The following is a 23,370-nucleotide window of genomic DNA, read 5'->3' as shown; positions in this document are numbered from 1 at the left end:
GGTTGGCACCCAAGAGGAAACGTATCTGCTGTCCCTAGGCATCCTCTGCTAGCCCTGGGGCCTGGGGTTCTCCAAGGGTGCTGTTAGTGGGGAGAAGGCAGAGAGGAAGCTTAATTAGGACAAGGTGGTCGTATGGGAACTTGGTGTCTGTCACAGAGCTCCCAAGGCCACAAGCTCCCCACCCCACCCTGCATAAGCCCCCCATTGAGTCTGTGCTGTAGACCACCAAGACCTTCCAGAATAAAGACCACAAGTGCCAGGGTGTCACAGGAAGTGTGAGTAAGCAGTGTGCAGGGAGAGCAGGCTAACCGTTGGCAGGGGTAACTAGAAGCATTGAGAGTCTAAAACTTACCTTTATCCCATGGCTTCCAAAAGAAAATCCTGTAAATGTTTTACTTTTTCTTATAATCAGCCTGGTAAAAATGGTTGAAATGATTTAGGAAAAGTATATAATTTAGAGAAATTAAATCTAGTTGCTCTAAAATCAGTACTCCTGTTTTTCCAAAACAGTGCATAGTTGAGTGATTGAGGCAAAACTTTGCTCATTCCCCATACCCCAAGTATCCTTTACCCGTTTTTTCTCCTGTAGATACTGATCCCATGCAAATTCTTGAAGAGGAACTATTATAGGATCTTCAAATTTGGATGGATAATTAGTCTTCAGAGTCTAGGTTTCAAAAGAGAATAATTATTTTAGAGTGAGTTCTCTTTTAAAGTTGAAATCATTTCCATTTTTTATGGGGGCTTCAGGTTTTCTACAGCACATACCCAGGCCACACAATCTGGCTTAGATGCCCCCTTCTTGCTCCCAGAGGCCCCTGTGCTTACCTCCATTAAGTCACTCCCCAGCTCATCCTGGGGCTCTGGCTTACTTGTCTCTCATTTCTAGAGTATGAGCTCCTTGAGGGCCAAGACTATGTCCTAGTTTTCGTGTACTCCCACTGGTCTCAACATCTGGCACACAGTGGACCATCCACACATAGCAAACGAATGAGCAAACGAACAAGTAAATTTTGTGATTTGCCATGTTCTTTTAGGGCCAGTTTTTCCCTAAATTAAACTCTTACTAAACTGTAGTGGATCTACAGATACTTTTTTTTTTTTTTTAATGAAAAGAAGATGTTACTTTTTTTTTTTAACTAGTGTTTTTTTACTTTCAGGTGTACAATATAGTGATTCAGTAGTTCCATACATCACCGGGTGCTCACGAGGACAAGTGCCCTCCTTAATCCCCAGCCCCCGTTTAACCCATCCCCCTCCCTCTACAGATACTTTTAACTAAAGCAAATGTTATTATTTTAATTTATTGATATGTGGAGAATGACCAAAAGGATACTGGTGTGGTTACACCCTTTGCGAAGAAGTGAAGTAAATACTAAATATGTTAGGTTTGGATCCTGAGCATGTTTTGGTTTAATATATATTATTTTGTCTATACGGATCAGAGAAAATTCTTACTGGTTAACAATCCCTGTCCAAAAAAAAAAAAAAAAAAAATGTTAATTCCTGGTGTGTTGCATTTTGCTTCCTGGTCAAGCAAGAGAAGGCAGGTGAGGCACGAACAGGCCTCACCTCTCTGAGTGGGGCTGCGGAAGAGATCTGCCCAACGGGGAAAAGTGACAGCTGGCTGCTGCACCGGGCGCCTTCTCCACTAAGCACAGAGCTTAGCAGTCCGACTGTGGCCTAAAAGAGGACACTGGCCTGGCATGCTTCATCAGGGTGGATTTCCAAGGGGGAGAAAGCCAGGGCGTGAGTGTATCCTGCCCTTGGGACCAAAGGGCAATAGCAGTTGGGTCATTTCCTTCCTAGGCTCTTGCCCAACTGACAGGTGATGATGTGTCCTTTGTCGCAATTCTAGGATCCATGCTCAGTTTGCGGCAGTTGTGTTTCTAACTGGGGGACCAAATGGAATAACTAATAAGCCCAACAGTTTTCAAATTAAGCATACTTCGTCATACCTTCTTCATAATTTAGTGTCTAGAACAGACTACATCCAAATTAGAATCTGTGTAATACTCTTCACAAATCTAAATTTCTGACAGTAAATTAGGTATTGAGGATTGCTCACCAAATGATCATGTTGAGAAACTATTCAAAGCCATATCCTTTATTAAGGTCAAACTTACTCAATTTACAGTGATAGGTTTTCATATCCAAATAGAGCTACAGTAGGCCAAAGCTTAAGCAAGGGAAAATTAACGTTACTAATATAAAAGACATTGTAGGCAAGCTGTGGCCAGTAGGCCAAATCTGGCTGTTTTTCTAAGACTTGAAAGCTAAGAAGAATTTTCAGATTTTAAGGAGTTGAAAAAAGATGAAAAGTTGACATCTTTCGTGTCATGTGAAATTATATGCAAGCCAAATTTCAGTATTTATAATTAAGTTTTATTGGAAAACCACCATTCATTTACATATTGTCTGGCCACTCTTGTTCCAAATCTAGTTGTGACTGAGATCCCTACAGCCTGTGGCCCTGAAGGCCTAATAATTTAACATCTAGGCTTTACAGAATAAAATCGCCAACACCTTCTCTACAGTGTGGAGCAGGCACAAAAAACTTGTGCCCTCAGAAAAAGAGCTAAAGAAAAACAAGGGAAAAAATTTCCTTAAATTCGTTAAATATAGGGGCGCCTGGGTAGCTCAGTGGGTTAAAGCCTCTGCCTTCGGCTCAGGTCATGATCCCAGGGTCCTGGGATCGAGCCCCGCATCGGGTTTTCTGCTCTGCAGGGAGCCTGCTTCCTCCTCTCTCTCTGCCTGCCTCTCTGCCTAGTTGTGATTTCTCTCTGTCAAATAAAATATAAAAAAAAAAAATCATTAAATACAGCTTGAGCCATGAACTTTATAGATCCCATCAGCCCAGCTAACAGCCCACAATTTCTGCTTATTCTGATGATCCATGTATCGTTTTCACAGACTTACTGCTTATTCTCTTCCTCTTGTAAACCTCACCTGTTCCACAAATTACTCTGAAACCGAGCAAAAGAAACCTCACTTAAAATGGCGTCGGGAGGCCAGAAGGGGGAGCTCTCATGCTTTACCACCACCCCTCCTCAATTGCAGACCCGAGTAGGTCAGGAGAGGAACCTTGCATTCCCAGCAGGAGTAAGTGTATTTTACTCCTCCAGCAAAAGGAAGGGGAAAATGTCTCCTTGCTCCGCACCAAGCGCAGCCAATAAGATAATCAGCCAGTGAGAAACTGTCACCACCCTGAACTCTCTCTTTCTGTCAATGGAGTTTCCCTCAGAGCAGCCCCTCCCAGCTTCCTCCTCTTCTCCATAATGTTCCTGTCCTTTGATCTCCCAGATTGCCTTGGTTTGCCATAGCTTCTATGTCCCAAATTGCAACTCTTGTGCTATTATCAAATGTACCCATTTTGCTAGTAAAATAACTGGCTGCTTTAAGGTCGACAGTTACTACTTCTGTGCTTGATATGATCACAAACTTTTAACGTTGTGAACTTAGAGCCAGCAAGAAGGCAGGAGTTGCTTAAGATTTCTTCTGTTTGAGAACATTTTGTGTCAGGTATCCAAGTAGGTACTTTGGGATACACAAACATGCACAGGGCATGGTCCCAGAGTCTGGTGGGGTTTTGAAGGAGGGAACTTGGGGATAATCTTAACAGTAGCGTTCCTGGAGCAAACCCCAAAGACGTGCTGAATTCTACATTTCTCTTGCATTTGGGTAGTATGTGTGCTGCACCGCTGCGGACCGGGCCAAGTTCTTCCAGTTGCTTAAAGTGTTTTTCCTCTTCTATCGTTCCGTGTGTTTACAAAGAAATATCTGGATTCTCCAAAGCACTTGTGGGTCATTTGTTGAGAAATCCCTTAAGCACCTAATTCGAATGCAGTAAATGCTAGAGAAAATTTAAAGGACAAGTTCCCCCCAAACTTCCCAAATGAAGTTTGCAAAAATCGCTTGGGGAGGGAGTTCGTAACAAAACAAAAATCAGTGGTTATACCGTATCACTTCTTCCTAAGCACTTTTTAAAAATGTATAACGCAAGTAAAAATTGATGTGGAAATAAAATATGTGGATAACCAAGGTGGGGGGAATTACCCTCCCTCACCCAGCAAGGTTCTGAACCTTCCTTCACTCCGATCCCCCTTTAAAGGGAGCCCTTCTCGAAGTGGAACGTCCACCGGACCCGACCCTGCCCCCTGGGACTTACGGACTGAGCCTGGCCGACCGGGACACAGCCCTACTACCTCCCGGAACATCGACCCCCGGTCACCAGGAGGCGCGAGACCGGAAGGGCCGCCCACACGTGTGGTTTTCTCGCGGTTACCTCAGCAGCGCTCTTCGCCACCTGAAAGCTGGAGCTTTTGAAGAGCCCCACCACCTTCACCTTCAGCTGCTGCTCGGGCGGCGAACGCGAGCTGCAAGGGGCCGACCTGGGCCGGCACTGCTTCGGGCTGGCCATGGCGGCGCTGGGGAACCGCTCGGAGCACAAACACTGCGCGTCGCCGGGGCAACCGCGCAGCTCCTCCCCCGTTCCCAGCTGGGAGGAAGGACGCGAGGGGGCCAGCGGCGACAGCCGGGTCGTCTCTCAACTTTGCTCCTGTTGCTAGTGAGCCGGGCGAGGGGCGGGAGAGGGCGCGCGGGCGGCCGTGGCCGGAGCCGGAGCTTCCGCGAAAAGGAACCGGGAGCTCCACGGGAGCCCCGCGTGCGTCGGCTCGGCCGGTCGGCCGAACCCCCTCTGGTCTTCCCCCTACCGGGACGTCGCGCGCGGCCCTCGCCCGCCGGCAGCGCCTGATTTCGCAGTAGATCGCCTTTCCGGGTTGGCGTGCAGCCCGTTGCGCGGGGGCCGCGGGGAGTGGGCCGGTTGCCCGCGGAGTCGGACCCCGGCCCAGGGCCTGAGCTGCGCGGGCTGGGAGGCCGGGGCCTTCCGGGGCGCACGGGGGCGGGGCCGACCACCTGTGCGCACCGCCCAGGGAGGCGGTGCCGCCCGCCCGCCCAGGTTAGCGCCGCGGCCGTCGCCGGGGAGGTCGTACCGTCCGTGCAGTCCCGCGCCCGCGGAGCGTGCTCGCCATGAAGCCCAACTTCACTCTGCGACTGAGGATCTTTAACCTCAACTGCTGGTGAGAGGGCCGGCGGGCGGGGGTCCGGGGCCACAGCTCCATTCGCACCCTCAGCCGGAGGAAGGCGGCCTCCCTCACATCCGGGCCCCGGCTCTACCCTGTCCTCCAGCGTCCGGGGGCGGGGGGCGCCCGCACCTCCCGACCCACTGCGCCGCAGCCCCCGCGCGCCTCCAGCCGTCGCCTTCCCGGGCCCTTGTCGTCCTCAGGGGCATTCCCTACCTGAGCAAGTGCCGGGCCGACCGCATGAAGCGCCTGGGAGACTTTCTGAACATGGAGAGCTTCGACCTCGCTCTCCTGGAAGAGGTGGGCATTGTGGAGCTGGTGTGCACCCCTGACTGGGACGGGCTGGGGGCGGCTGGGGACGCTTCAGGGGGCCTCTCCCGGGGGCGGCAGGCAGGCAGCCTCACCTCTTCCCTCAGGTGTGGAGTGAGCAGGACTTCCAGCACCTGAGACAGAAGCTGTTGCCCACCTACCCAGCTGCCCACTACTTCAGGAGGTGAGACGCCTAACCGGTCTGGAAGCCTGTTCAGATCGGGAAGCTCTCGGTCCCTCCCGCCCTTCCCTATCCTACCTGCACCCTCCCTCTGTCCTCTCGGTGTGGGTGCAGGACGGTCTTCGGCCCATCCCAGCCTTATCAGGACACTCTCTCATCCCGTAAAGGCTATTGCAGGGAGCTTTCCTCCGGTGCTGATCTCAGCAGGAAACGGAGATAAAGTAGCTGATACAAACTGGGAGAAGAGGGAAGGGAACAGGCCTGGGTCTTTCTCTTCCTGCTTTTCCGGGCTATTAATCAGGACTGGGTTTGCAGTGGTATCATTGGCAGTGGCCTCTGCGTCTTCTCCAAACATCCTATCCAGGAATTCACCCAGCACGTCTACACCCTCAACGGGTACCCCTACATGGTAAGCCTTATCTCAGATCTCTTCCACCTTCATCCCCCCCCCCCCCCGCCCCCCAGTAACACACGGTAGAGGAGGCCGACTTCCCTGGGCTGCAGGGGATGGGCAGAAGGAAGATAGCTGTGCCCTGAGTTCCTGCTCCCTCCCGCCTGTAGATCCATCATGGAGACTGGTTCTGTGGGAAGGCTGTGGGGCTACTGGTGCTCCATCTAAGTGGCCTGGTGCTCAACGTCTACGTGACCCATGTGAGTGAAGCTGGCAGGGCTGGGACAGGCGTCCTGGTCCTGGGAGGGAGAGATGGGACTCCTCTAGTTGGGCTGCCTGAGGGTGAGGCTGGGGGGCGGGGTCTTCTGAGGTTAGCCGGCAAGGTTTGCCCATTTTTGAACCAAGTATCATGCCAAGAGACAGACACACGAGTGATTTAGACGCCCAGTAGGGACCGTCAGCCTCATGTGCTATACGCTCACCTGTCCCCTCAGCTCCATGCCGAGTACAGTCGACAGAAGGACATCTACCTAACACACCGTGTGGCCCAAGCTTGGGAACTGGCCCAGTTCATCCAGTGTGTGAGCCTGGGCTTGACAGGGGAAGTGGGATGGGATCAGGGGTTGAGGGGTGCCCAGGGCCCACTTATAGGAGGGCAGAGCTGGTCAGGAAGGAACACCTGCCTCACCGACCTGGTTCCCCCAGCCACACATCCAAGAAGGCCGATGTGGTTCTGTTGTGTGGGGACCTCAACTTGCACCCAAAGGATCTGGGCTGCCGCCTGCTGAAGGAGTGGACAGGGCTGCATGATGCCTACCTGGAGACCCAGGACTTCAAGGTGAGGACCTGCCTGATTATTTCCATGCCTACTCCCCCGGCGTCTCTCGTCTGTCTCCCCACATCCTACTGTGAACCAGTTGTTCCTCTAGGGCTCTGAGGAAGGCTGTACCATGGTACCTGAGAACTGCTATGTCAACCAGCGGGAGCTAGAGCCATTTCCGTTGGGCGTCCGCATTGACTACGTGCTGTATAAGGTCAGTCTTCTCCATGTGTCTTCACCCACCGTGTCTCTGTCTTTCACCAGCTTGTGCTCATCTTCTGTCCAGCTAGTCTAGTCTTAGATCACTGATGCCTGCAGAATGGGGAGAGGCCCTCAAAGATGTTTCTGGCCCTGACTTTTCCTAGGCGGTTTCTGGCTTCTACATCTCCTGTAAGACTCTTAGAACCACTACAGGCCATGATCCTCACAGTGGCAGCCCCCTCTCTGATCACGAGGCCCTGATGGCTACTCTGTGTGTGAGACACAGCCCCCCCCAGCACACCCTCAGCCCTACTCATGGTAAGTCACCCCCACCCTTTCCCCAGGTCCCTCCCCACCACAAGGCAGCCCCTCCACGCTGACCCTATCTCTCTTGCCCCACTGCCCTGCCTTATTCTAGGACCAGAAGGGTCACAGTTGATCAGCGTATTAAAGGAGGCCTGGAGAGAGCTGGACGTGGGCGTGGCTCAAGCCCGCTGGTGGGCCACCTTCGCCGGCTACGTGATTGGTCTAGGGCTGCTTCTCGTGGCCTTGCTGTGCGCCTTGGCAGCTGGAGGAGGCTTCAGGGAAGTTGCTATACTACTCTGGACTCCCAGTGTAGGACTGCTGCTAGGGGCGGGGGCGGTCTACCTCTTCCACATGCAGGAGGCCAAGGGCTTATCTGGGGCTCGGGCTGAGCTCCAGCATGTGCTGGGAAGGGCAAGGGAGGCCCAGGATTCAGGCCCAGAGTCTCAACCAGCCCTGCTTCTAGGGCAGCAGGAGGGGGATGGAACTGAGGAACAATAAAGCTTGACACTTTCGTGGCTCCGGCTTTTCCTTGTAGAGGCAGCAACTGGGGCCACGGGTCATTGTGACTGTCACAATATAGATGGTCAGGCCTCCTACGTGTCTACTCTCCCTGCACACCCCACCTCCCACCTGTAGGCAGCCGAAGCCCTGTCTGTGGCAGAAACATTTTTATTGTAAACAGTGAGGCCAGTGAGGCCCCATCCCAGGCAGCCCATTTGAGCAGGGTGGCACAGTCCTGGGTTGAGATGGTCTTCCGTGTAGGGAAGAGGGCAGGCAGCCTGCCCTTTTAGCGCTGGGCCCCTGGCCTTGAGGCCAGCTCACTGAGCCTGCGTTCCTCCTGGAAGCGGATAATTTCATCTCGCTCCCTCACCACATCCAGCAGCTTCTTCAGGAGCTGTTCCTCAGCCTGACGATCAGCAGGGGTCTTTAGGGTTTCTGAAGAAGAGAACAAAGCTTAGAGAACAGGGAACTGGGCAGGGAGGCAGGAAAGGCCCAGCTTAATCCCAGCCTATGTGACTTTCACAATTTGGGCTTTGTTTCCTCATCTGTAAAATTGGGTCTGTCCACATGAGTCGTTTGCTCGCACTGTTAGCAACAACACCGTTTTTAGTCTAGGTCGAGTGATTGATATGATATATATTGTTTACATATGATATATGTGTAATTTGTACGCCGAACCTGGGGCTTGAACTCATGACCTTGAGGTCAAGAGTCACATGCTTGTCCAGCTGAGTCAGCCAGGTGCCCCTGTGGCAGCAGTGTTTTCAAAATAAGTGATCTTAACCTAAAAGCCCAGCTGTGCAGCCCCAGTTGAACTGAAGGCAGAGTAGGGGCTTGGCGCCCCCTTCCCTGGCTTCCTCCTGAAATGGCTCAGAGGCACTCAGACCAGAGGACCAGGTGCCTTGGTCAGTAGCTGAGGTCGTGAGGCTGTGAGAACGCCGGTCTCTCCCCGCGTCCCACCTACCTTCCCGGTTCAGGTAGCCTCGGAGCTCCTGGTCCACCTCACACTGCTGCTCCTCCAGGTTCAGCAGTTTCACCCTGTGGAGGGCGGGACCGAAGAGGCACGGCTGTCCAGGGTCCAAGGACCCGGCTGGGGTCTGGTCCGGTGCCAGCTGTCCCCACCCCCTGCGCCTTACGTGAGCATGAGCTCGGCCTCCTCCGCCAGCAGGCTGTTCTTCTTCTGAACGAGCCGTAGCAGCTGTTCCAGCCACTGCGCCTTTTGCTGTTCTGGGGATCCTGAGGGCAACGAAGAATGGGGGTGGGGGGTCAGAAGGCCTCTAGCCAGGGTCAGAAGTGTCGGGAGCATGAGGTGTGGAGCCTGCGGGGGCACATTCTGGCGGCTGGATGGAGTGCTGGGGGCGGAGGGCTGTCCTAGCTTGTGCCCCCTGCCCCCCCATCTTTACTCACTGCTCTGGCTTCTCAAGGCCAGCTCCACCTTCGTGCCCTCGGCCTCCAGCTCCCCCACAGCAGTCTCAATCTCATGTAGTCGCCGCTGGACAGCCTGAGCGGGACAAGACAGGAGGCCCAGGAGTCTTTGGATGGCTCAAGTGCAGAGCTTCAGAGAAACTCCGACCCCGTCAGAACGGCGAACCCCTAGACCTCACCTGGGCCTTGCAGAACCGCTTCATCTCCTCCTCCCTGGCATGGCGCAGCAGCGTCCGACGCCACGTTGGGTACTTGCTCATGGTGCCTGAGTTCTTGGCGAAGGTCAGCAGAGCCTGTGGCAGGGTCGGGCCAGTCAGAGGTAGGACCTACCTGCCTCCCGGCCCCCTCGTTGGGTAGGGGCTGGGAAAGCTGGAAGGAGACAAAACTTCCTGGGCTGGAGATAAGTTCCGGTAGAACAGACAAAGGCTTAGAGATTCTGAGAGACTGGCTCAGAGGGAGAATTCTATAGGTTTTCCTGGGGTGGGCGGTGGGGCATGTTTAGAGGATGTGCTGGCTTTGGTGGGACAGGTGGCCAGGTTCCTCCTCACCTCTTGCGTGTCTGAGTCCAAAGCCATGGTTTCCTCTGCCTCCTCCTCCTCCTCCTCCTCACTGGAGGGAGAACTCTGTTCCTCCTCCTCCTTCATGGCCACAACAACTGAACGGGGGAGTAGACATGGCCTGGGCCCCATGGCCTCCCGTCCCATTCCCTAGCGTTCCCCTTTCAGAAATCCCAGTACCACCGACCCTGGGTGAGTGCATCTGGGCAAAGCAGGTACCTTGAGGGCTCTGGACTGGTGGTATTCCCCAGCCTACAAAGCTGCCCTCCAGGGCCTGGCGGGCCAAGGCAGAGCAGCTGCGGGGAGGCTTCGGGGGAGGTTCCAGTTCTGGGTCAGGGGTAAGCTTAAGGGAGGAGAGCCGCTGGCGTTCTGGGCTGGAGAGTCGGATGAGCCGACGGGTAGGCTGGCTGGGGTTTGGGACAGGACTGGTCCCCTCCTGGGGGATGACAGAAGTTGAGGGCCCCGATGGCATGCTATTTTCATCCGGTGCGGGGAGGTCCTAGAAAAGCCATCATGTAGTTTGGTCAGTGACCTGCCCATTGTGGGGCCAAGGCCACCCCTTTAGACAAATGTGGACCCCGATACTCATTCACTGAGGCCCTTCAGTGAACGGTATTAGGCAGTGTTCGAGACACTTGAGGTACGTCAGTAATAAAAATCTCTGCCTCGTGCAGCTTTCCTTATAAAGGAGGAGAACATTCAGTTACCCCCAGCGAAGTCTGCTAGGCTTGGACAGACCCCTTTACTCTTTCCCACACCCCCAACACACAGTTTCATAGTTTTTACCTGACTCTTGGGGCCTGGGTCAGGGCCATCCTCCTTGTGGCCTGGCTGGGGCAGGTGCTGGAAGCAGTAGAAATATCCTGGGAAGGGTAGAGGAGGGGAGCAGATATGAGAGGTCGGCAGCCCGATGCCCAGATACTCTGTTGATCAGCAAGGGCAGGGCTGACGGGACTTGATTTGCAGGTAAATTTCTGTTGACCCGGTTCCTTAGAACCCCACATTGAGGGATATGGAGGGAATAGAGAAGACTTTGAACTCGGGAGAAAAGTGCCATTTTGAGCCTGTTGCCACCACCCAGGACCCCAGTTTCCCTCCAGTTTCAAGTTCAATGCCCCCAGACAGGGTTAGGCCTGCTTACCATCTCCTGGGTGCTGCCCATAGTCACCCGGCCGCAGCGTGGCCTCACAGGTGCGGCAGCGGAAGCAGTTCCGATGAAAGAAGCGGCCATCAGCACAGAGGCGTTCCAGGATATAGAGCTGTTCCCCACAGAGGGCACATAGGTCCCCGGCACTGGCCTGCATCAACCCCCAGACCACAGGGTCAGCTGGGGTCAAGGCCAGCTGCAGAGTTCTTCCTTATCCTTGAAACACCCTTTTTGCCTTTCCCAGGCCCCTGCAGACAGGGCCCCCTTTCTCACCTCCTGGGGTTGGGATGGGAGTGTCGGGGGTACACCAGACTCGGGGGCAGGTGGCTCCTCAGTACTTGGGCTCTTAGCTTCTACCTAAGGATGTAAGTGTTCAGGGAGGGAGGTGGAGGGGCAGGAGAGTGACTGTTTGCAGAGACTGGAAAGATGTGAAAGAGAAGTGAGCCAGGAAGGGAACCTGGGTAGGAGGGTTAGAGAACGCAGGAGAGAACACGCAGGAGAGAGCAGGGGGCTGCAGCCCTACATGCATTTACCTCCAGGCGCGGCTTCTTGCCACCAGTATCCTCCCCATTTTCCTGCAACAAGACCTATACTCAGCATGGCGCTCGGAGCTGCAGCCCTGCCGCCATCACGAATGTCCTCCCCATCATCCCAGGCACCCCCACTGCTCAGCTCCGACCCTGCCCGGACGCGCCACCTGGGCCCGGGTCCGTTGCAGGGTCCTCTGCAGTCTGCCTAGGAATAGCACAGCACTGGAGCTCCCCGGAAAGCCTTGGCTGGCAGGGCCTGCAGAGAGTGGGGGTGTCCGGGGGGACGGGCTGTCAGGGCTGTGCCTCCAGACAGCTATGGTCCAGCCCAGGACCCCGATCCCAGCTGTCCCTCAGAGGGCACCTCACCCTCCCATCCCCCCACCCCCCCTCCCCCGCTCCTACCCTCCAGGCCACCTGGGTTGTGGGGCGCATTCTTGAAGGTGCTGTGGAAGTGGCTGAGGTATGCGATGAGGCCCAGTGGGTCACTCCCTGCCACCACTGCCTTTGCGGACACCACGGGCGTGATGCCCAGCTCGTGCTCCGCCATCTTTAGCGCCCAAGCAGCCGCTTCCAGGGCCCCCAGCCCTTGCAGCTCTGAGGGCTCCCTGTGCGACGTTGGGGAGAACAGTCAGTGGGAGACCAGCACCAGGCCCAGCAAAGGGAGAGAGGATGAGGAGTGAGCAGCAGGCAAGGGCTGGTGGGGCACGAAGGGAGGCTAGGGCACAAAGGGTTTATTCTCTGCTCTAGACCTGCTCCCCACCTGCCCACTGACGACTTTCTGGCCTTGGGGGCCTCCAGCACTCACAAGCCTCCCTACTGAATGCATCTGACTCCCACAAGACTCGGGGAGGTGCAGGGACTTGGGCAGGTAGACCGCCAGCAAGTGGTACGCTGGCCCTCAACGGGGGCGTGGGGGGCTACTCCGACACAGTGCTGTGCCCCCAGTCCACGCTGCCGCAGAGGCACGAGAGAGGTATGGTCTGCCCGGGATCGCCGAGCCTGAATTGAACTCACAGCAGGCCGGGCCGCAGCCGGTGCACCAGGGCGCACAGAGCCCGCCCGTCAGCCCAGGAGGAGGACAGGTCAGTGACTTGGACACCTGGGTACCCAGCCGTCTGCTCCTGGCACCAGCGTAGCAATTCCTCCTGGGTGCCTGCCGACCCTGAGAGAGGACGCTGTGCTGTGCCCCAGGGCCCTGGCTCAAAGGGAGCCCGGTCGCTGAGCACGGGGGTCAGTCTGGGAGGGGCAGGCAGGGCCCATCCTTTCCGGGGCCGCCAACTTAGTGCTCACTGAATGACACTGCCTTCATCCCAGCTGTGTCTTTCTGGAATTAAGTGGAGGAACCAATCAAGTGGAATCCCCGCTAACCACAGAGAGGGCAGGAAGCAGTGAGCTGAGGGACACGGGAGGCCCGGAGCCTCAAAGGGAGGGCGGGTCTGCAAGGCTGGGAGGGCTCAGCGGGCTGCAGGCTGCCGCCAGAGGGGCCGCGGGGCTTGGTACCATACTGACTTACGGGTGTGCAGATGGGCCCCTGCTCTGCGCTGCTGCCCCCGTGCCCTCCGGGAGGCCCCGGACTTCCCCACCGTCCTCCCTCTGCCTGAGGCTGCCACTGGGCTGATGGCTGGGGCTGGCACGACACTGGGTGGCAAATATTTTAGACAACCCGCCCACCCCCCTGCCCCACCCTCAGCCAAGGAAGGCTTGCTCACCTGCGGCCAGCTTTCCTGCATCCGTCTTGTCACTGGTCCTCCTCACAGGCTCCTTGGCCATCACATCATACAGGTCTCGTACCTAAGGCAGCCCCCTTCAGGTCTCCAGACAGGCTGACCACCCGCCTCAGCCCATGGGTAGGGGCCTGCCATGGAGGAGTCTGGGGGGTGCCAGGGGGTCTGACCTGATTGGGAGTCACAGCCCGGAGATTCAGGGTGGGGTAGCGGGTGGCTGGGTCCAGCCCATACTGGGCCACATTGCGGTGCATGTTTTCCGGGGAGGTCTGTGAGAGGAGCTGGTACAGGCTCTCCCTGAGGGAGGAAGTGCGAGGGAGGGCAGGGGCACACGTGGGAGGGCACCCATCAGCACTCACCCCTTGAGAACCGCCAGGCCTTTCTTCTCTCACCCCGCCCCATCTATTCACCCAGCATCCCACCCTCTTCCTGATCCTTGTCCTATTTCTAGCCCTGCCCTCCCCACCCCCCAACTCGGGCCTCACCGCTCTGCCAACACTTCTAGGGGCCCAGCACCCTCTGCCCACCGCTTCACCATCCAGGCGGCATCAAAGGCTGCCAAGAAGCCCCGAGCCACCCCTGTGCCCAGAGGCCAGAAAGGCTGTAGGATCAAAAAGATAGGAAACAGTTCAGTGAGAGTCCAACAGGAGCGCCCAAGCCCTGCTGCCCCCCAAAATCACAGCTGATGGGGTCTGACACCACACCAAGCAGCCCTGAGCTCCTCCCCGCAACCAGCAAACCTTTTCATCCCCTACTTTACCAGGAGGCAACCTTCCTCCCCGCAACCATGGAACCCCTGTACCTCTTTACAAAGAGTTCCCGTTTTTGGAAGCCCCAGGAAGCTCATCCTCTCCCCCCCAGTCAGAGAGCCCTGGCCCCCTTACCTCCACCAGGCAGTCCCCCACCAGCCCCAGCAGCAGGCGGGCACCGTGCTTCTCCTGCACTCGAGCAGCGCTCTCTGCCCGCATCATGCTTGTGAAGTCAAAGGCGGAAATGTCAGGCCGCCCGTGGGCATCCCGGGCAAACTCCAGCTTCCCGAGCTTCCCATGGGTGGCGAAGTCAGCTGCGGCCCGGACGAAGCTCTGCAGAGCCTCGGGCACCACATTGGCACTGCCCAACAGCCGGTCGATCTCCGGCCAGTCCTACAGGCCGACAGAGCAGAACCCACAGGGTCCTCCAGGCTGGACTAGAATTTGAACACCTGCCTCCCATCCTCCAGCCCCTTCCTCAGCATGGCCCCCGGCCCCACCCTGCCCCCAAGGCCTAGGACCATTGATGTTAATGGTGCACTTTCTCTGGACGAGTCTTGAACTTCTCAGCCTCAGTTTCCCCATCATTTAGAGATGACATACCTAACTTCTCAAGGTATTCGTGAGAATTTAGGTGAGAATATGCACATTAAGTTCTCAACACAGTACCTAGCACACAGCAGGTTTTCAACTAGTTCATTCAGCAAATATTTACTGGGAGCTGCCTACACTCAGGTGCCATTCCGGGCCCTGGGAATCGTCAGCAAGCAAAAAGGATGAAGACACAAAACCCCTGCTCTCGCAGAGCTTACATATGTAGCTCTGTGGCTGGTACCATTTAGCCTAGAATATGATTCAGGTGGCCATGTACACCTCAGGGGAACAGAGCTTGTTGAGGTGGAGAAAATGTCAGGGCAAAGACAGAAGAGGATAGGTTCCTTTCACACCAGGGCAAGACACTGTGTCCAGAGCTGGCCTCTACCCCCCCGCAGCCCGGGCCCACCTGACGCAGCACCCCCAGACGCAGCAGGCACTGCTTCTTGGCTGTCATCACAAAGTAGTGGGTGTCATCCTTGTAATACACGATGTTCTCCAGATCGATGCCTGGCAAGGGCAACACGGGGGAGATGGGTCTCCTCCTCATTCCATGTCACCTCTCCAAACACCCAGCCATGCCTGACCTCTGTGACTTGGGATCACAGCTTGGACTGCAGTGGGTGCCCCCCACACGGGCCCAGAAGCTCTGGTGACATGATGGGCCCTCTGTCTCAGGCCCAGGGCGGGAGGGGCAGGAACCAGCCTATAGTCAGCCAGAGGGAGGGAAGATCCCGGAGAGGGGGTCCTGACCTGTGGCTTTGAGCAGACTCTGGAAGAAGCTCTGGTTGTAGATCCTGGCCACGCCGCTGATCTCAGGCACCTGCGTCTCTTCCACTGTGCGTCCATTCACAAAATTGACCGTGATGCCAATGGCTAGTTTGCCACGCATTTCTCGCACCGTGAAGCCTGGAAGTGGGGGCAAGTGAGGGTAGTAAGTATCAGCAAGAGAATGAGGGGCAAGATATAGCTTAGAAAGGCACAGCAGGAGGCTAAGATGTTGGCTTCTTTGAAAGAAGGGATCACTCACCTTCAGGGACGAATTTACCTCCAGCAGCAGAGATGAGAACATCAAATTCATAGTTGGCTAGTTGGGCTGGGGGGCTGGGCTGGAGCTGGGCACGCCAGCCACTCCCTGGGGCAGAAAGTGTGAGAGGCACAAAGGTGTGGAAGTCTGAAGGGGCTTCTCCATTCCCAGGACAAGCCAGGGAAACAAACAAACGTGTAAAGCCCTTTGCGGTGGACAGTTTAGCAAGCAATGACACACTGTCTATCAACTTACACCTTCACAGCAGCTGCGGAAAGTAGGTAAGGAAGGACATATTTTACAGATGCTCACAATGAGGTTCAGTGTGGTTTGCAGAAGGCCACACTATTGCAAAGGGCTCGGTTGACTCCGAATCCCACAGAGTCCCTTTTTTCTTCCACGAGCCAAATATCCTTAGCAGATGGGGGTCTCGGAAGCAGAAAAGTACTTACCCTTTTTGGGAGGGGGCTGGACGCCGGTGAAAGTGACACCCCAGTGAATTTCCACCCCGAGCAGTAATACCACTTTCAACAAAAGCAACTGAAGCTGCCGGATGCCTGGAAGGGAGAGGAGATTACAAACAGGGACCCCAGGGCTGCACAGGGCCCCCAAGCACCCGTGTGCTCCCGGTCAGAGGTAGAAAAGGTCTTAGAGATCACTCAGTTCCACTGCCCATTTTACAGATGAGGAACCTGAGTCCTGCAGGTCACCTGGCTAGAGTGGATCTCGTCCACTCTGCCCCTTGGAGGTCCCAGCAGCCCCCCACTGGCCCAGGCTCACCCACCCCTCTAGGCTACCACGTGGTGCTCACTGATGTGGTCCAGGGTGCCTGTGCAGAAGCGCCCATAGAACTTCTTGGCGCCGAGGGCCCTAAGATCGTGAATGGTGAAGGGCCAGAGGTGCAGCACGTTGTGGCGGGAGAACTTGGTGCGCTTCTCCACCAGCACCACACGGGCCCCCAGCAGGGCCAGCTCCACAGCAGCCCGCAGCCCACAAGGTCCGGCACCCACCACCAGGCACTGTGAACACACACGCGGCAGTATGGGCACGGCGTCCCGTCTCCCCCCTCTGACTCCCACCCAGCCGCCCAAGCCCTGTCCCAGGCAGCATGTGTCCACCTTTGTGTTGGGGCAGGCCCGGCCCTGCTGGTAGACTGGCTGGCCTGCTCGCTTGTCCAGCTTGGCCCACAGCGACTTGGCACTCCAGTAGTTGAGCTGGGCCTTGATCTTGTGGTACTGGGGCAGGCCCCCACCGGGCTCCAGCCCCAGGGCCTCGCATAGGCCCCGGAAGCTGCTCAGCACATCCTGGCACAGCTGGGCCTGCAGGAAGCTCTCAAAGTGGGAGTGCGCTGGGTTGGTGGAGGCCGGTTCAGCCATGGAGGCCCCCCGAGGCTCCCAGGCAGGGAGCAGCTGAGCAGAGGCAGGCAGCTGCTGGAGAGGAGGGAAGAGAAGGGGAAGAGGCTGGAGAAGGGAAGAAAGGAAAAGGATGGGGAGGAGAAGAGAGCAGGCTGGTGTCCCCAGGGGGCTCTGGGTCCACCCCTGACTGGCCCTGCTCCTCTCTTCCAGCCCACTCCCGATCTGCTCCAGAAACAGCTACTAGTCCTTCCACTCCCAAGTGAAATCTGCCAAATCCGGAACTGAACAATCAGCAGTCTTGGGCACAGCGGGCAGGAGGGAAGACGGGGTGTCTCTGGCTCAGCTTCTTCCCTGTCCAGGGAGCTTGGAGCTCCCCTCCATTTCTGGGACACTAGGAGCAGGAATTCTTACCCTGCCTCAATGGGGCCCCAGATGCTGGGCATGGGAGAGGATCTCAGAAATGGAGAGGGCAGGCAGCCCAGGAGGAGAGCTGTCCTTCAGGGGCATACCCCGACAGACCCAATACCTGCCATCCCAGCTGCTGGGCACACATCCTGTCCCCTCTCCCCCCACGCCTCCCTGTGCGGGCACCCCTGGAGGACCCCAGCACCACGCTGGGCGTGGGGTGCTACCATGCCGGGAGCAAAGCTGTCCTCCTGAGCACCCGTGATTGCCTCCTGAGGTAGAGGAGGAGCCAGTCTCCAACTCCCTAGGTTCCACTTCCCACCACCCAAACCACCTCAACAGACTGTCGGAGGATGTTGCGACTGACTGGCGTGACGGAGGACTGGGTCTATTTCTGACTCACTGTGGTTAAAACACTTCCCCTGTGACTGGCGGCAGCTCCGGTGGGCCTGGGAGCGGTCGGTGGGGGGACGACAGCCGGGGTTAGCTGCTCCCGGCTTCCTCCCACTCGCAGCAACGCTCCGCCCCAGCCCCCGGGCGCCCGGCCGCGCTCTCCCAGGAATCTCCCGAGACAAGGCCTCCCTTTGTCCCCCTCTCCCTCGCTCGAGCCCCCACGCAACTTGAGGGTTGTCGAGGGGGGCCTCTCACGGTGGGGCTGGGAAAAATAAGAGGGTGCCCACGGGGTGACTCGGTGGCATCGCTGGGTCAGGTCCTTGGAGCTGACCCCCGACGCGCACTCCGCCACCCCACCAGTCCCGGCTGGAGCCCGGCGGGCCTGGCCAGGAAGGAGGAGACTAAAGTTACCCGCTACTAAAGTCACCTGGATGCGGGCAGCCGGAACATCAGGAAGGGCAAAGGTCTCTCTAGTGGGTTCGGGGGAATGGAAGGAGGAAAACCTCCGCGAAGGGGTAGAGAGGGGCGACTCAGGCTGGAAAGGCCAGGACAAAGGATGTGCGAGTGGGGCGCAGTGTGGAAGGATGGAGAGGAAGCTGGACCACTGGCGCCGGAGTTGGGCTGGGGCGGGTTGGACGTCCACGCTCGGGACGGGAAAGTCTGGAGAGGGGCCGAGCAGGCGAGGGGAGACGGGCCGGACCCGCCAGGCGGAATTCCCGAGCCCCGGGGACCGCGTTTCCCCGGAAGCGAGCCCCCGCCCCCAGCCCCGGCCCCCGCGGGCAGGGGCGCGCAGCCCGCGCAGCTAAGAGGACTTACCCGGCCTCGGGCGAGCGGGGAGGGGCCGCTTCCTGCCCCGCGGGCGTCTCAGGCCGGGCGGGTGGGGGAGGGCGGGGGCGGACGAAGGGGAGGCGGCGGAGAAGCGGAGAGAAAGCGGCGGACTCTGGGCGGTGCGCCCGCTGCGCCCGGGCGGGGAGTTCGGCCCCGCGCGGGGCCGGCAAGGCTTTATTCGCGCCTCATTAGCATCTCATTACGCAGAGATCCCGAGCTCCGGGCGGCCCCAGGGCCGCCCACGTCTGCTGGGTGGTGCCCGAGGGCGTGGCGCTGCCGACGCCTTGTTCCGCTTGGGGGTCGGCAACCCGGGCGTGGCTGGCGGAGACCGAGGAGCCCGGCGTCCCGGACGCCCGGCGCCCGACGGCGGAGCGCGGCCCCCGGCTGCATCCCGGCACCCGAGTCTGCGGACCTAGCCCATTCCGGGCGGGCGAGGCCACCCACTCCTGCGCGGTACCAACTCTGCGAGTAGCTTCCGAGCGCCGGGCGGAGGGGGAGCTCGGGCTGGGCAAGAAGTTCGCAGAAGCTGGCGCGTCCGTAGGTGCTCTCTTCACCTCTTTTACCAGGCGATCCACGGCCCGGCCCGGGCTCCCACGATGGACCCAGTCTCGGGCTCTCCAGCGACAAATCTGCCCCTAGACCCGGGCTGAGGGCAATGGGCACGGATTAAAGTTCTGGGAACTTGGCAGTCGGCAGCTTCCACAGCGGCATGAGAAGTGAGAGGGCAAGGGGGTCTTGGTGGGGTTGGGGTGAGGGTGGGGTTCGACCGCTCCTAAGGGGCAAATAGGAGGGATGTGTGGGTGAGAGGCTGGATCTCCGGTGTTAAGGCGGGCTTTGGAGAAAAGACCCACAGAACTGTCAATACTGAAAAGGGCATGAGGAATCTTTGGGATCCGCTTCCTCAAATTCTTGATAAGGAAACAGGGCTGAATGTGAAGGTCCTCGAGGTCATTCAGCTAGTTAGTAAAACATCAATTCTCATGTATGGAGCAGCTACTGTGAGCATAACTATAATTTCAATGATCACAACAGTCCCATTTTACTGGAAGAGAAACTGAGGGTCACAGAGGTTCTGTAACTTGCAGCATGAAAGGCAGCAAGTGGCAGAGCTAGCTTGCGTGGGGCCCAGGTCTGCGTGCACTCCACCACACCCCTGTGGGGCCAGTAGGACAAATGAAAGGCTGGCATTAGAAGAAGTAGTTTCTTGTTTAGAGGAAGTGACAACGGTTGCACGAGAGACATTAGAGGAATAAATGCGAGGGTTCCTCTCCTTGAGCTCCAGGGACCAGAAAGAGCTGGGTGCCCTGTGTTTCTCCCTTTCTCTTCATTCTCACTTTGTTTTCCCCTGGAAACCCGCAGGGACCCGTAGGACCTGAACACTCACTGCTCCCAGCTCTAGCTGAGAAGCAGACAGGGGAAGGCGGGCAACGGGAAATGCCTGCTCTCTACTTGGAGAGACAGGGAATTCAGCCAGGTCACACTCAGGAAACTAGGGCAGCCTCCCAGCCGGGGCCATTCCTAGCTCTTGAGTGTGACTCGTCATTTGGCTTGAAATGAATGTGCCCAAAATCAGCCACACCCATACTTAAATACACAGTGTCACAAGTATTCTGTAATCCACTAGAAATGGGTTGCGGGCTTCTAGAACCCCCTCCTGCCTTTCCCTTTCATTAGCAGATGTAAACAATGGGCTGCCCCAACTTCGTGTGTTTGCAAAGGCCCAGGAGGATCTGGCCCTTGATTCGGTGACTTTGTTTGCCCTTGCAGCCAAACAGGATTATGTGGCCCTCTGAAGGCTAAATGGTAAAATTTGTCTTTAAAAAAGATCACAGGACAATAACGACTTCAATGCCAAAAATCTGCTGACTTGGAGTTTGACTCTCTGCCTATTAAAGATACACACTGGGAGCACAGAGCGATGGGGAGTCTCCTGGTATAGAATCGGGAAGGTGTGGGCAGACTTCCAGCTCGGCTTCGCGAGCTTAGTGTGACCTTGACAAAGTCACCAACCAGCAGGCTCCAGCCTTACCATTTCTAAATGGAGGCAGTTGAAGAACTCAGTCTCCTCAGCCCATTTCTATTCTAAAGTCCCGTGATTCAATGCTGGTGACCCTAAGAAATGTACAGACTCGAAGGCCTCAACTCCAAGCCGTTAAGACAGGATCCGTTTCCTTTGACCCACATTGGGTTCTGTGTCTCAGCAAAGTCGTCCCATGTCCTGTGGGTGACGTGTCTCAGCCACCCTGTAATATGGCCTTGCACTTGTAGGTCCGTGAGGTCAAACAGCACACCCACAGTCCCGGGGCCAAAGCTATGGCTGCAGTGTGACCGGGCAGACTTACTTCCTGATGTAAATGTAATTATGAGCCGAGTCCAAAGTGTAGAGTCCTGTGAGCAGACAGAACAGGGCACCTTAATTGCAGTTAGATGGTCAGGGAAGGTCTCCCCGAGGAAGTGACACTGACTGCTGACAGCTGAGCAGACATTAGTCCCACGGAGTAGGGGCTGAAACCTTCCAAGCCTGAGAAACCACCCGCCTCCAGCTCTCAGGCAGGATATTGCTGAGTGTGTTCGGGGAACAGCAAGGAAGCCAGTGTGGTTGGAAGTGAGAATGGGGAAGGGGCCCAAGAGGAAGCTGCATTTTGGATTTTCTTCTGAGCTCAGTGGGAATCCACAGGAGGATTTTAAGCAGAGATACGGTATTTGCCTTAATAAGACAATATCCATTCGTTTAGCAAGACCCTCTGCTTGCCACTGAAGGCCCCGTGGTGAGCCCAAGTAGATGGCACTTCCAGTGGCGAAAGGGGAGCAGGGGAGGGTAGAAAAGGAGGCTCAGGCCTTGGCAGGAGCCCAGGCAAGATTATAGGTTAAATTTGTCCAGAAGCCATTTAATCATACTAGGATTACCTGAGAGGGAGATTTTTATTTTTTTTATTTTTTTATTTTTTTAATTTTTTAAATAAGATTTTATTTATTTATTTGAGAGAGAGAGTGACAGAAAGCATGAGAGGGGAGAAGGTCAGAGGGAGAAGACGACTCCCCATGGAGCTGGGAGCCCGATGCAGGCCTTGATGCTGGGACTCTGGGATCGTGAACTGAGCCGAAGGCAGTCGCTTAACCGACAGAGCCACCTAGAAGCCCATGAGAGGGAGATGTTTTAAGTGGAGTTTTGTTTTGAACTCTAGTTTAGCCTAAGGAGGCTTCAGTTTAACTTCATTCAACAAGGATAAAAAAACTAAAACCAAAAGCCAAACTATTCATTTGGAAAATCTTCAAACCCGTATTTTAAATGATTTACTGGATATTAAGATACTAATCTATGGATACTAAAACTTAAATAATAAACCCATAAACTCTAAGACCAAGGAAGTTATAGTTCCTTGACTTGACCCCTGCAAATTTTTCCCTCCTTTTGCATGTCATACTGGATATAGTAGTACTTTTCAGACTCAGGTTAAGAAAAAAGAAAAGAAAAAGACTACAAAGTCTTGTTAGTTACCTAAATGTGTTCAAGTTCCTACATTTTGTGTTGAAAATATGATTTAATGAACTTTAATTCAAAAGGTCTTCTAGGGCACCTGGGTGGCTCAGTTGGTTAAGCGTCTGCCTTCCCCCCCAAGGTCATGATCCCAGACCCTGGGACCCAGGGCCTCACTGGGCTCCCTGCTCAGTGGGTAGCCTGCCTCCCTCACCCTCTGCTCCTCCCCTCTGCTCATGTGCTCGCTTGTTCACAGGCATGCTCTCTCTCCCGTGTTCTCGCTCTCTCAAATAAATAAAAAAATCTTAAAAAAAAAACTCTCCTATTATGGTACATTTTAAGTGACAATGATTTTAGATATACGTGTGTGTGTATATGTTATACATATACAATATATATTACATTATATATGTTACAGCCAACAAAAGTGTTTGTTGCTTAATTATGTGCAAAGAATTTGAAAGCTAGATAAACGATCACAGTGACATTCCTGCACCTTTTAGAGGTCATTCCTCAACATCTGCTGTTTACAAAAAGCAAGGGGGATTTTTTTGGGTCATTCCTCCAAGCCTGCTGTTTACCAGAGTAAGACCAAGAGTTTTCTTTCAATTCTTAAGAATTTAGGCTTATTTAAGTCTGAAAAGTGAGGGTAACAATTCACCTCGATGCTTAACAAATAAGTATTTTGGTGGCTCAGTTGGTTAAGTGTCTGACTCTTGGTTTTAGCTCAGGTCAAGATCTCAGGGTTGTGGGATCAAGCCCCACATCAGGCTCCAAGCTGGGTGTGGAACCTGCTTAAGATTATTTCTCTCCCTCTGCCTTCCCCACTCCCCTGTTCCCATGCTCTCTTGCCCTCTCTAAAAAAAAAAAAAAAAAAAAAAGTCTGACCTAAACATAAAACATCCTGTCAGGAGTTTGAAAAAGAGACCCACAAAAAGCTCACGTTAAGACGTTTTCATGTTAGGGGCGTCTGGGTGGCTCAGTGGGTTAAAGCCTCTGCCTTCAGCTTAGGTCATGATCTCAGGGTCCTGGGATCCAGCCCCGTGTCAGGCTCTCTGCTCAGCAGGGAGCCTGCTTCCCTCTCTCTCTCTGCTTGCCTCTCTGCCTGTGATCTCTGTCTGTCAAATAAGTAAAATCTTAAAAAAAAAAAAAATTTCATGTTAGCAGTAACTTTCATCCAATAGGTAAATTTCTGTTAAGCTTTAAACCAACAGTAGTAAAATACTAATATGAATATTAATATGGTAATCATTTCCATAAGACAAAGACTATGTACCTTTTATAATTATTGTTTTATGTAAAAAGTTTGTGTGCTAAAATGTCAGACACAGATCAATTCTTAAGTAAGCTCGATGCCCAACATGGGGC

General features: G+C 55.4%; 3 protein-coding genes across 8 annotated transcripts in view; 1 reads left to right on the top strand and 2 right to left on the bottom strand.

Moving 5' to 3' along the window:
- The window catches only part of PPIL6 (peptidylprolyl isomerase like 6), a 32,873-nt gene extending 28,449 nt beyond the window's left edge, over positions 1-4,424 (bottom strand). For all 3 annotated transcript variants that reach the window (XM_046004459.1, XM_046004460.1, XM_046004462.1), the window contains exons 1-2: positions 4,286-4,424; positions 572-667 (exon numbers count right to left, since the gene is read on the bottom strand). In XM_046004459.1, the coding sequence (XP_045860415.1) occupies positions 572-667; positions 4,286-4,420 (231 nt within the window). In that variant the 5' untranslated portion in view covers positions 4,421-4,424. The remainder of the gene's footprint in view (positions 1-571; positions 668-4,285) is intronic.
- Positions 4,425-4,528: 104 nt separating this feature from the next.
- SMPD2 (sphingomyelin phosphodiesterase 2) lies at positions 4,529-7,804 on the top strand. Its single transcript, XM_046004458.1, has 10 exons — positions 4,529-5,078; positions 5,285-5,381; positions 5,498-5,574; positions 5,887-5,980; positions 6,133-6,222; positions 6,457-6,539; positions 6,668-6,800; positions 6,892-6,996; positions 7,148-7,301; positions 7,402-7,804. Exons 1-10 carry the CDS (start codon positions 5,029-5,031, stop codon positions 7,785-7,787), a joined length of 1,269 nt encoding a protein of 422 aa, XP_045860414.1. The 5' UTR covers positions 4,529-5,028; the 3' UTR covers positions 7,788-7,804.
- Positions 7,805-7,942: 138 nt separating this feature from the next.
- On the bottom strand, positions 7,943-18,674 carry MICAL1 (microtubule associated monooxygenase, calponin and LIM domain containing 1). Of its 4 annotated transcripts, none has more exons than XM_046004448.1 (25): positions 18,513-18,674; positions 16,662-17,003; positions 16,355-16,562; positions 15,996-16,100; positions 15,547-15,651; positions 15,270-15,425; positions 14,926-15,026; positions 14,058-14,315; positions 13,659-13,774; positions 13,344-13,470; positions 13,159-13,240; positions 12,464-12,611; positions 11,852-12,054; positions 11,617-11,705; positions 11,453-11,494; positions 11,193-11,276; positions 10,914-11,070; positions 10,559-10,635; positions 9,992-10,271; positions 9,764-9,870; positions 9,395-9,508; positions 9,198-9,291; positions 8,927-9,026; positions 8,755-8,828; positions 7,943-8,225 (listed from the first exon to the last, which is right to left on the bottom strand). In XM_046004448.1, the coding sequence occupies exons 2-25, from the start codon at positions 16,917-16,919 to the stop codon at positions 8,077-8,079; spliced, it is 3,234 nt and encodes a 1,077-aa protein (XP_045860404.1). In that variant the 5' UTR covers positions 16,920-17,003; positions 18,513-18,674; the 3' UTR covers positions 7,943-8,076. The 4 variants fall into 4 exon arrangements, with proteins under 4 accessions (XP_045860404.1, XP_045860403.1, XP_045860406.1 ...); XM_046004447.1 differs by having other exon boundaries at positions 16,662-16,973; positions 18,513-18,651; XM_046004450.1 differs by having other exon boundaries at positions 11,864-12,054; positions 16,662-16,973; positions 18,513-18,651.
- Between the last annotated feature and the right edge of the window lie 4,696 nt (positions 18,675-23,370).

Source organism: Meles meles, chromosome 5 (genome assembly GCF_922984935.1).
Source record: "Meles meles chromosome 5, mMelMel3.1 paternal haplotype, whole genome shotgun sequence".
Taxonomy (NCBI): Eukaryota; Metazoa; Chordata; class Mammalia; order Carnivora; family Mustelidae; genus Meles; species Meles meles.
The sequence above is the reverse complement of the archived record's forward strand: the minus strand, read 5'-3'. Positions and strand labels throughout refer to the sequence as shown.